This window comes from Balaenoptera physalus (assembly GCF_965194825.1).
Source record: "Balaenoptera physalus genome assembly, chromosome: 3".
Classification (NCBI taxonomy): Eukaryota; Metazoa; Chordata; class Mammalia; order Artiodactyla; family Balaenopteridae; genus Balaenoptera; species Balaenoptera physalus.
In genome coordinates this window covers 14,037,166-14,047,968 of record NC_138890.1, presented here as the reverse complement: position 1 = coordinate 14,047,968, position 10,803 = coordinate 14,037,166, and the positions used below count along the sequence as shown (strand labels likewise).

Sequence of the window (10,803 nt, the reverse complement as noted above, 5' to 3'; positions counted from 1 at the left end):
AGTTTTAAGATCGATGCCATTTTTCCCTTTTCAATAATATGCAAAATAACAGCATGCCTTCCTCTCATAGTGTCAGATACGAGGAAGTTCAATCCAAATCATTACGAACACCGACTCGGGTCACACTCAGGATTCTGCACCACACAGGTCATAGCCAGGGTCTGACGTGCAGCCTGGCTCTCATACTGTTACTGTCCTTCCTTTCAAAAGGTGCTCGCTCACTATAGCTCAGGAACTGTGGAATAGGTAGCATGAAAGCTAAGAGCCACAGTCAGAGATTTCTTGCCTTCTCAACAGACAAAAACTAGAAAAAACTATTTCCAGTCAGAAATTACAGAGTGTGGGGTGTGGGTGCATTTTTATAAGTTTGGCAAGTTGCATGTGACGACCTCAGGCCAGGGAACCCAGGCCGTGGCTTCTGGACAACTTCCCCCTCCCCACCGATGCTCGGTGAGGAGCTCTCTACCCTTTCCTGCCCTTGCCCCTTGGTCATCCTCAGCAGCCCAACCCTGACTGGCTTCCCATCAGGAGGAGTGAGGCCCACAGGCCAAGGAAGGCCCTGGGAGCCAAAGTGGGAAAGGGGCTGGGACCAGCTGTGAGCATCAGGTGGGCCCTGAACACTGGCCAAGGTTTCTGGAGGGGTGGGGGTGCCAGACCCCATCCAGCAGAGGGGCTGCTAGGGTCACATGGAATCCTTGAGGCAATTTGAGGCAACCAGAAGGGGAGCACTCTGGACTTGGGGTTTGCTGGGGATGATTCTTGCAGGGGCTCAGGGCGAGGGTCTCTGTGCCCTCCGTGCCTGAGAGGTGCTAAGGGCGCTCTGGCTCTGCTTTAACTGGGTCTTCAAGAGCCTGATCCAGCACTGAGCATTACTGGGTGTCCCCCAGTTTTATCTCCAGCCCCAGCGTGTTAGGGGACTTCAGTTTCAACTGGAATCAGGCAGGACATCATACCTCCAACCAGGGGGCTCCCATTGCCCCAGCCAGGTTGGGATGAGTTCAGAGGTCCAAGAGACACCTGGGCAGGGGCGTCATTGGGTCATAGAACGTGAAAGGTTTGGGACAGGCTCCTCAGGCCAGGCAGACTCTGTGAACTCACTGCAAGGGGAGTGTGCTGGGGTTTGGGGACCCCGCAAAGATGGGGAGGAGAACCATGGCCGGGATGGAGTCATTTCGGCAGGTCACTCAGGAGGTCCTGGCCCAGGCGCATACCCAGCCGCTCAGGCAGGGGGAGTGGTCCGCGCTTCCCTGCCTAGAGGGTGTGGCCGACCAGCAGAGGCGTGGTTGGGGCGGGGCCTCCGCGAGGCGGGGCGACGCGGAACCCGGGCAGCGGCGGCCGCGGCAGGAAATCGGGGCTGGGCCCCGCCGGCGCCGGCGCGCGATTCCATCCCAATCCCCGTCCCAGCCGAACGATCCTAGGGCCGGACCATGGACTCAACAGAGCCGGGTAGGCGGTCCGGGATACGGGATCAGAGAGGGGCCTCCCCCGACAGTATCCTACTTCCTAAATCAATGAGGGGCCCCGCCTATCCCTCTCCGTCCAGAGAGCCGGGAGAGGAGTTTCTGAATGGGAAGGACACGGGGATGCTCCACTGTGGGAACCCCCAAGCTGAGGTGGGCCCAGGACACCAGTCCCTGATCCCCCCTCCCCCTTTGCAGTCTTCACCCCGGATGCCTGGGGGAGGGGGCCCAGGAAGGGGAAGTGGCCGCTTCTGCTTCTGATATTTGTGATGGGGGCAGGGTGTCACGACCGCTGAAGGAGAGGGCAACGCGGCAGGATCCCCACCCGGCTACTCCATTGCCCGGGGAGGGGAACATGCTGATCTGGGCGCCCTAGAAGTGGTGCCTGCGACAGAAATGTGGCAAGGTCCGACTTCGTTTCCGCCTGTCTTTGTGTCTCTGCTTTGCATATTGATTGTCATTTGGTCTTTATGCCTCTTGTGGTTTCAGGCTGCCTGTGTGTGTTTCTGTGGCAGGCCATGTGCCGTTCTGTCCCACGTGTATTTCCATCTGTCTGGGCTGAGGTCCATGTGGTTCCATTGTCAAGCCGGCTCTGTCCCGGGAGACAGTGTGGTTGTATCTAGGACGTCTGTTTTGTCGCTTTGCTTCTGGGCCCATGCATGTGTGGGTGTCTCTGCTCCTCTAAGCAGCTGTCTCTGTGTTGGGTTGTGCCTGAGCCCATCTGCCTGTCCCAAGTCGGGCCCCACCCAAGCCCACACTCCCTCCATCCCAGCTCAGACACCCACACCATCCTATACTCCCCATGGGAACAGAACTCTCTCTCTCTTCCCTTTCCCTCCCTCTCTCTCTTTCTCTCTCTCTCTCTCTCCCCCACCCCCCCCCCCACCGCCCCGACCCTCCAAACAACCTGCCAAAGTGCGGTGGGTGGAGGGAGGCTTCCGCTGGCCCATGTGTGATACTCCCCTCCCCAAGGGCTACCCTCAGCTCCTGAGAGCAGGAAGAGGTACAGTGATATCTTCCGGAGCCTGGACAACCTCGAGATCTCACTCGGGAACGTGTGAGTCTGTGCCTGAGTAACCCCAAATTCCACCAGGATCCCCCAAATCCCTAACCATTTAGGTGCCTGAAACCCCATTAGGAACCTGCAACTTCTGGATCCTCAAAACACCTGAATATACCAAAATTCAACCCCCCAAATCCACCTGAAATCCCCAAAGTGATACTAGGTCCCCCACGTATCCTTCTTGTGACCCTTGTGACCCCTTAAAACATTTGAGAGCTTTATAATCCCACTCTGAACCCCAAAGTTACCTGGGATCCTTCAAATTCTATCTCAAGTCCCATAAAAAAAAGCTCACCTACTTTCCCCCCTAAAGCCCCATCCCTCAGGACTCCCAGATACAATAGATGTCACAGAGGTGATATCTAGGACCATCCCCAAACTGCCCTGGGGCCCCCAGCACCCCTAGGTGGGACAGACTGGGTGGAGGGTGGCATCCTGACACCCTTACCTCCCAGGACCCTTGAGATGCTGGCTGGAGACCCTGTGCTTTCAGGAGACCCAGAACCTGACAAGACCCCCACAGCCACTTTGGTGAGGGATGGGACCAAGGGGACAGGGAGGAGGGGACCTCGGACGAGGGGGTCTGAGGAAGGTGGAGCCCCTGCCCTGCTTGTTCCTGAATGCTGTCTCCCTCCCCCTCAGACGAGTGAAACCAACCGTTGGAGTGGTCCCTCCCCAGAGGATCCTGCACCCCTTACAGGTAGGGGGGCTTTGAGGCCAGGGGAGTGGGGGGGGGGTGACAGAAAGGAGTCCTTCCATCATCAACTGCCTGTTCCATGCACCAGGGACACGGCAGTGCACACAACAGATCTGAACCCCTGTACTCAGGGAGCCCCCAGTCTGAGTGGAGAATCAGTGTAAAACAACCTGGACAAATGAAAACAAGGGGGTGTTTGCGGAAGCCATAGGGTGTCGAACAGGGTCCACTGGTCTGGTTTGAGGGCTCAGGGAAGGCTTCCACGGGAGGGTTCAGAGGTCAGAGGTCCAACCGTCTGCCCCAGGGGAGGAACTGGACTTGCGGCTCATTCGGACCAAGGGGGGTGTGGATGCAGCCCTGGAGTATGCTAAGACCTGGAGCCGCTACGCCAAGGAGCTGCTGGCCTGGACTGAGAAGAGAGCCAGCCATGGTGAGGACCCCTCCTGCCGGGTCCCAGGCCCTGCCCAGACCCTGCAGCGCTCACACTCTGCCTGACTCAGACCCCTGCTGTCTGCCCCCAGAGCTGGAGTTTGCCAAAAACATCATGAAGATTGCTGAGGCTGGAAAGGTGTCCATCCACCAGCAGGTAGCCATGAGCACACCCCACCCCCAGAGCCCAATCCCTCCAGAACCCCAGCCAGATACCCCTAGATCCTTAGCATTCTCCACACCAGACGGCCTCTCCCCACCCTCAGAGCCACATGCCACTGCAGTACATCTACACCCTGTTTCTGGAGCACGACCTCAGCCTGGGAGCCCTGGCCATGGAGACAGTGGCCCAGCAGAAAAGAGACTACTACCAGGTGAGGGGGCCCTTCATGCATTATTCCATCCACAGCCACCTGGAGGAAGGCACCGTTACCATCAGCACCCTTTGCTGATGAGGAAGCTGAGACCCAGGGATGCTGAGGAACTTGCCCAAGGTTACCCAGCAGAGATTCGAACCAGGCTTCCTGTGCTATTGCAAAACCGTGCTTTTGTTCTTCTGCGGGCCACGGGGCGAGGTGCCAAGTGTGCCCAGGAAGAGAGCCTTGGCATCTTTGCGTCCAGGCACAAAGGATGGAGGTGACCACTGAGACTTTTTCTGGAGACACCGGGCTGGGGGAGGGGAGAGGTCTTCTGGGTGAGAAGACCCAGGAGAGAGGGTGCAGACCCAGAAAAGGGTCCAGAGGATGAAAGACATGTGACCCCAGTGAATGGAATGATCGAGTAGCCCTGAGGCAGCATCCCCATTCTCCATCCTTCCCAGCCCCTGGCTGCCAAACGGACTGAGATTGAGAAGTGGCGGAAGGAGTTTAAAGAGCAGTGGATGAAAGAACAGAAGCGGATGGTAAGGTCTAAGGTGGGGCCTGGGGAAGCGGGCTGGGGGAGGAGATGAAGAAGCAGTGACCGCGTCCCTCCTCCGCCCACAGAACGAGGCGGTGCAGGCACTGCGGCGGGCCCAGCTCCAGTATGTGCAGCGCAGCGAGGACCTCCGGGTGCGCTCCCAGGCGTCCCCCGAAGACCCGGCCCCCCAGGCCCAGCCGGGACCCAACAAGCAGCAGGAGCGGCGGCGGCGCTCACGAGAGGAGGCCCAGGCCAAGGTGGGGACTCGGCCCCGTGCCCCCCTGTGCTTCGGCGCCCCCGGTCCCACGATCTGTCCCACACACGCTCCCTGCGTTGGTCCCTCCAGGCGCAGGAGGCCGAGGCGCTGTACCAGGCCTGCGTCCGCGAGGCCAATGTGCGGCAGCAGGACCTGGAGGCCGCCAAGCAGCGGATCGTATCACACGTGCGCAAACTGGTGCTGCAGGGGGACGAAGTGCTGAGGCGGGTGAGACCCTAACCCGACGGCTGCCCACCACACTCATTCGCCCCGGCTGGGCGCCCCCTGCCCCTAAACCTCCTCCACGGCACCAGGACCCGCTCCTTCTCGCTGGACAGCCAGTTCCCACCCCCAGACCCTGACTGCACTTCCCCCTCGGCCCCCTCCCAGGGGGTCCTACCCCCAAGATGACCCACCCTGGTTCTAACCACACCCCCAACCCCAGCTGCACGCTCCTGTCCCTAAGCCGCCTCCCACTGCCCGGCCCCGCCCCCAAGCCTGGACCGAGCTGGTATCTCTCAGGGTCAGGCCACGCCCCAGGCTCCCAGTCCCAGCTCCTCTCTCACCCGAGGCCTCCGCCCCACAGGTGACCCTGGGATTGTTCGGGCTGCGAGGGGCTCAGGCAGAACGCGGCCCCCGCGCCTTCGCCGCCCTGGCCGAGTGCTGCGCGCCCTTTGAGCCGGGCCAGCGATACCAGGAGTTCGTGAGGGCGCTGCGGCCTGACGCCCCGCCGCCCCCGCCACCAGCCTTCTCTTTCCAGGAGTTCACGCACAGGTGGGTCCCCAGGAGCGGGGTCAGGTAGGAGCCAAGCAGGTGGGTGGGGTTGTCCCAGTCGTGGGAGACTTGGGAATTTGGGGTTACTGCACTGGGGGCCACGATGCTCAGGGCCATAAGGGCTTGCAGACCCAAGTACTTGGAGTTGGGGCCTAAACGGGATGCCAGGGTGATGTCATCCCAGGCCAGTTTCCTGGTTATCAGAGCCCTCAAACCTCTCCTTTCAGTTCCCCTCTGGACACAAGAAAGAAGCTCTCTGGAGCCCCACCTCCACCGCTGGATGAGAGTGCAGCTGAGCCAGGCCCTTGGGAGGACACTGGCACAGGCTGGCAGGGTGAGTGCTGTGAAGGGCAGGCAGGAGTGGTGCTGGAGCAGGAGGCCCTACCTAACTGACCTGTCCCCTCCTAGGAACTCTGGGCCCCACTCTGGCCAGTGATGTGGACAGCATGGGTGGTGGCAGCGAGTCTCGGTCCCAGGACTCTCCCATTTCCAGCCCAGGTGGGACCATCCTTCAGCCCCTGGCCAGGCTCTGACCCTCAATCTCAAACCCATTCTTTGACCTCTGACCTACCCTGCAACCCTGACCTATTTTCTCAACCTCTGACCCGTTCTCTTGATCCAACTTCTGAACCACCCCCCAGGTTCTTCAACCCCTAACTCCTGACCTGTCTGACCCACCCCCTCCTGACCTCTGACCCTTTCCCCAAGGGCATCTGTGGGTGGTTTTGGAAGGCCGAAAACCAGGAATGTTTCCTTAGCCTTGGAGCCTCCCCATGACCTCTGTGACCCCCAACCTCTGTAACCCTCTGACTCCAGGCTCTGGAACGAGGCGGCTGGTGAAGGTCTCATCCACAGGCACCGAATCTTCAGATGACTTTGAGGAGCGAGACCCTGGTGAGGCTGGAAGCAGGTAGGGGTGGGGTGGGGGTGGACTAGGCACTCCTGACCCTGTCTCCCTGCAGACCTGGGAGATGGGCTGGAGAACGGGCCAGGCACCCCGTTCAAGAAGTGGACACTGTCCAATGCGGCCCAGACCCACCGGCTGCGGCGGCTGCGGGGCCCAGCCAAGTGCCGAGAGTGCGAGGCTTTCATGGTCAGCGGAACCGAGTGCGAGGAGGTGTGGCCTGGGCCGATGACCTAATGACCTCTGCTGAACCCCAGTGACCTGATCCCAGGCATCTCTCTGACCTGAGATTCCCTAAGACCTTCCCACCCCTGGGACCTGCCCTGATCTGATGATCTCCTATGAGCCCCCTGTCCCTGCTCCCTGAGGATCCCTATGACCTTCTCTTCCCCCACTGACCCCCGATGACCTCCCTGACCCTGTGACCTTTCCCTCAGTGCTTTCTGACCTGCCACAAGCGCTGCCTCGAGACTCTACTGATCCTTTGCGGACATAAGCGGCTCCCAGCCCGGACCCCCCTCTTTGGGGTCAACTTCCTGCAATTGCCCAGGGACTTCCCGGAGGAGGTGCCCCTTGTGATCACCAGGTGCACCACCGAGATAGAACAGCGCGCCCTGAGTGTGCAGGTGCCGCCTTGACCCTTGCCCCTTGACCATCCCTAAGAGTGAGTGACCCAGCCCTCTCAATGGCCAGATTGCAAGCCAGCTGTCCAACTTCCCACTCCTGCCCTTCAGGGCATTTATAGGGTCAGCGGGTCCCGGGTCCGCGTGGAACGGCTGTGCCAGGCTTTTGAGAACGGCCGAGCATTGGTTGACCTGTCAGGGAACTCGCCTCACGATGTCTCGAGTGTTCTCAAGCGATTCCTCCAGGAGGTGGGTGCTCAGCAGCTCAGGAGTCAGAGGCCGGGTGGGCTCAGACTGAGGACCCTCTGCAGCCCACCCACACCCATGTCCCCCCCTGCCATTCCACCCCCAGCTCACTGACCCCGTGGTCCCCTTCCACCTCTACGACGCCTTCATCTCTCTGGCTAAGACCCTGCATGCAGACCCTGGGCACGACCCTGGGACCCCCAGCCCCAGCCCTGAGGTTATCCGCTCGCTGAAGACCCTCTTGGTGCAGCTGCCTGACTCTAACTACAACACCCTGCGGCACCTGGTGGCCCATCTATTCAGGTGTGCACTGTCCTTGACCTTGACACGTGACTTCTGACCTGAGGCACGGATCCAGGACTCCTTCCTTGGACATGTGACCACTGACCCCTGACACTGACCTCTGACCTTTGAATGTGTTTTCTGAGCTCTGAAACTTAATACATGACTCCTGACTTTGGATGCTGACCCCTGACCCCCATCACCAGGCATGTGGCTCCTGGTCGTACACAATGACTGGGACCACTTACCCATGACTTGGGCAAGTCGCCACTAGCCTGGCTTGCAGATCCTACCCGATGACCAATAACCATACCCTCTGTGCCCTGACCCTTCTCCTCACACTGTCCCCAGGGTGGCTGCACAGTATGAGGAGAACAAGATGTCTGCCAACAACCTGGGCATTGTGTTTGGGCCGACACTGTTGCGGCTGCCGGACGGTCCAGGGGTAGCCAGCGCCGGCCCTGTCACCTGCCTGCTAGACTCCGTGCACCAGGCCCAGCTCATCGAGTTCCTCATTGTACACTATGAGGAGATCTTCGGGATTGATGACCTCCTCCTGGCCACTGAGCCCCTGCCCCGAGACCCCAGCCCACCCCCTACGACCCTCCCAACCAGCCCCCAGCCACCACACTCACAACCTGCCCTGGACGCCCTGCCCATATTCCTAGCCTCGGACCCCAACCCAGACACCATGCCCCTTAGTGCCCTGGAGAAGCATCCCGAGACCACGCCCACAGAGGTAGGAACCTGCTGGGCCCACAGACATGGGGAGAGCCTTCTCTCCATTTAATTCTCTCACTCTCTCTCCTGTCTTCCTTCCTTCCTTTCCCTTGAAAATTTTCTATTTCATTCCCTTTCTCCTTTCCTTATTTACCCTGCACTCATTCTGAAAGGAAAGGTAAGGAATGGAGTGGTGGGAAATAATGGAGTAACAACAGGGTAGAGCCTTGCAGAGGTATTAATATGAGTACCATTCATTCCTTCAACAGAATATTTATTGAACACCTACTATGTGCCAAGCATTGTTCTAGGCATTTTTCTAGCCATCAGTTAGCAAAATATTCAAAGATTCCATCCTCTTGGTTGCCTACCTTCTAGTGGGAAAGAAACCAACAATAAACAAGAAATATGATACAAAGTCAGTTATGCAGGATGTTACAAGGTGATGAATACTATAGAAAAAAGAAAGGGTAGGGTGAAGTAGGGGACATCAAGGGCACCAAGGTGAGAGGTGGTGGGCAGTTTGTAGCAGTAAACAGGATGCTGTGAGTGGGTCTCATGGAGAAGATGGGTTTGAGCAAAGACTGGAAGGATGTGAGGGGGGAGTAAGCCAGGTGGAGATCAGGGGAAGGGTGTTCCAGGCAAAGGGAACAGCCAGTACAAAGGCCCTGAGGTGGGACCATGCCTGGTGTGTTCAGGGCACAGCCCCATGCTGTAATGAATGAGTGAGGGGAAGGTGGAAGGAAGTGAGGCCAAAGAGGAGTGTGCAAACCTCCATTGACTGCACGCCTACAATGCAGGGGTGCTTGCATAGTAATTGCCCTAAGAGGTAAATACTGTTAATGAAAACCATTTACAGATGAGACTCTTAGGGGAGGCTTCCTGACCCTCAGATCCTGATACACTCACCATTCCCGAGAGCTAGGATCTCCCCTGCAGCACCCCAGAGCTGGGAAAGCTGCTGCTGGTGAGGTGTGGGACTCTGAGAACTGGAATACCTCAGAAAGGGCTCGGGACACAGAGAAAGAATTCCAACTGCTATTAGCATTTAGCTAAAGGATGAACTAAAAGATATTCAGGTAAGCTAAAAAGCAGGCCTGAAATTGCAGAAAGTAGAGCAGGATGAAGACCGGTAGTTCACGCATTCCTAATGCAGAGAAGGCTGTCACTTTCCGGGCTGGTCCTCTGTTGAACAAAGGCATTCCTGCCCTCACAGAGCCCACAGTTGAGATTAATGACACTGCTCTTCACAGGAGGACAAGCAGTACACTCTCAAGGGCATCATCTCTCCCCAGATACCAAAACTGCAAGGGAACTTTTGCATGTCCACGAGTCTCTCGAAGAACTGGCATTTTATTGCTGGAGGTCACATTCTTGGGTTTCTTCTTGCAGATTCCAACTCTACAGAGGGACCAGGAAGAGGAAGTAACCAAAGACACCAAAAATGAGGGAGAGGAAGGTGAGTGCGTTGTGGGGTAGCCCAGGGGTTCTGGGGTTGCCCCTGCCTTGGGGTAGCTTGGCTGAGTGATGACAATGGGGGGGTGTATCCAGAGGACTTAAGGGTGCTCAGCATTGACCACCCTATCCCACAGTGTCCAGCCAAGGGCCTGAGGACTCACCCCTGGGGACACAGTCCCGTGGCCACTTCAGCCGCCAGCCAGTGAAGTATCCCCGGGGGGGTGTACGGCCTGTCACCCACCAGCTGTCCTGCTTGGCCCTGGTGGCTTCCAAATTGTGCGAGGAGACCCCTGTCACATCAGTGCCCCAAGGGAGCTTGCGGAGGCCAAGACCCGGCCCTGCCGCCACCTCCCGTGAGGGCAGCCCTCTGCGCCGCACCCCACTGCCCAAGCATTTTGAGATCACGCAGGAGACGGCCCGGCTACTCTCCAAGCTGCACAACGAGTCTGTGCCCAAGGCCACCTGCTGCCCAGGCACCCAGCCTGAGGAAGCTGAGGACCATTTCTGACTATCCCAGCACTCTGACCAAGAAGCCCAGGACTGAGAAGATGGGCCCAGCATCCCAGGAGTTCAATGTTGGGGCGTCTGGAGAGTTCCTATGGGGAGAGACTACATGGCCTAGGGGAGAACTAAAACCCCTTCAGCAGCAATGTACCAGGATTCCCCCCCCCCCCACTAGACACAGGTCAATGTCAAGCGACAGGGCCACTCAGGTTCAGAGGTCACTCAGGGTCAATACAGATCATGGGATCCTTGAGGTCCACCCTAGTCTCTGACCGGTGGGATAGGGGTGCTTTTTGCTACTTTGGTTGTTGCCACTCCCCCATCTCTGTCTGCCTCCTTAGCTGATCCCAAGTGACCAGATATATTGGAGGGTGTGGGCAACCCAGACTCAACATCCTGCCTGGGGTCTGGTGGCCTCTGAATAAACTGTGTCCTTTATACCCTTGAGTGTCTTTCTTTGCCAGGGAAGGGTGACAGGGGAGAGGTCGGT

General features: G+C 58.3%; 1 protein-coding gene across 5 annotated transcripts; it reads left to right on the top strand.

The window, feature by feature from the left end:
- Positions 1 to 1,137: 1,137 nt before the first annotated feature.
- Positions 1,138 to 10,753, top strand: GMIP (GEM interacting protein; the record flags this gene model as incomplete). 5 transcript variants are annotated; one of them, XM_082457645.1, is made up of 22 exons in its annotated part: positions 1,138 to 1,446; positions 1,740 to 1,866; positions 2,433 to 2,517; positions 2,979 to 3,054; positions 3,166 to 3,223; positions 3,525 to 3,650; positions 3,742 to 3,806; positions 3,916 to 4,023; positions 4,470 to 4,550; positions 4,633 to 4,803; positions 4,893 to 5,030; positions 5,389 to 5,576; positions 5,804 to 5,910; positions 5,985 to 6,074; positions 6,393 to 6,470; positions 6,539 to 6,693; positions 6,918 to 7,106; positions 7,215 to 7,352; positions 7,456 to 7,652; positions 7,983 to 8,370; positions 9,744 to 9,810; positions 9,944 to 10,753. In XM_082457645.1, the coding sequence occupies 22 exons, from the start codon at positions 1,138 to 1,140 to the stop codon at positions 10,315 to 10,317; spliced, it is 3,315 nt and encodes a 1,104-aa protein (XP_082313771.1). In that variant the 3' UTR covers positions 10,318 to 10,753. The 5 variants fall into 5 exon arrangements, with proteins under 5 accessions (XP_082313771.1, XP_082313770.1, XP_082313769.1 ...); XM_082457644.1 differs by having other exon boundaries at positions 3,895 to 4,023; XM_082457643.1 differs by lacking the exon at positions 1,740 to 1,866 and having other exon boundaries at positions 1,268 to 1,446; positions 1,950 to 2,515.
- Between the last annotated feature and the right edge of the window lie 50 nt (positions 10,754 to 10,803).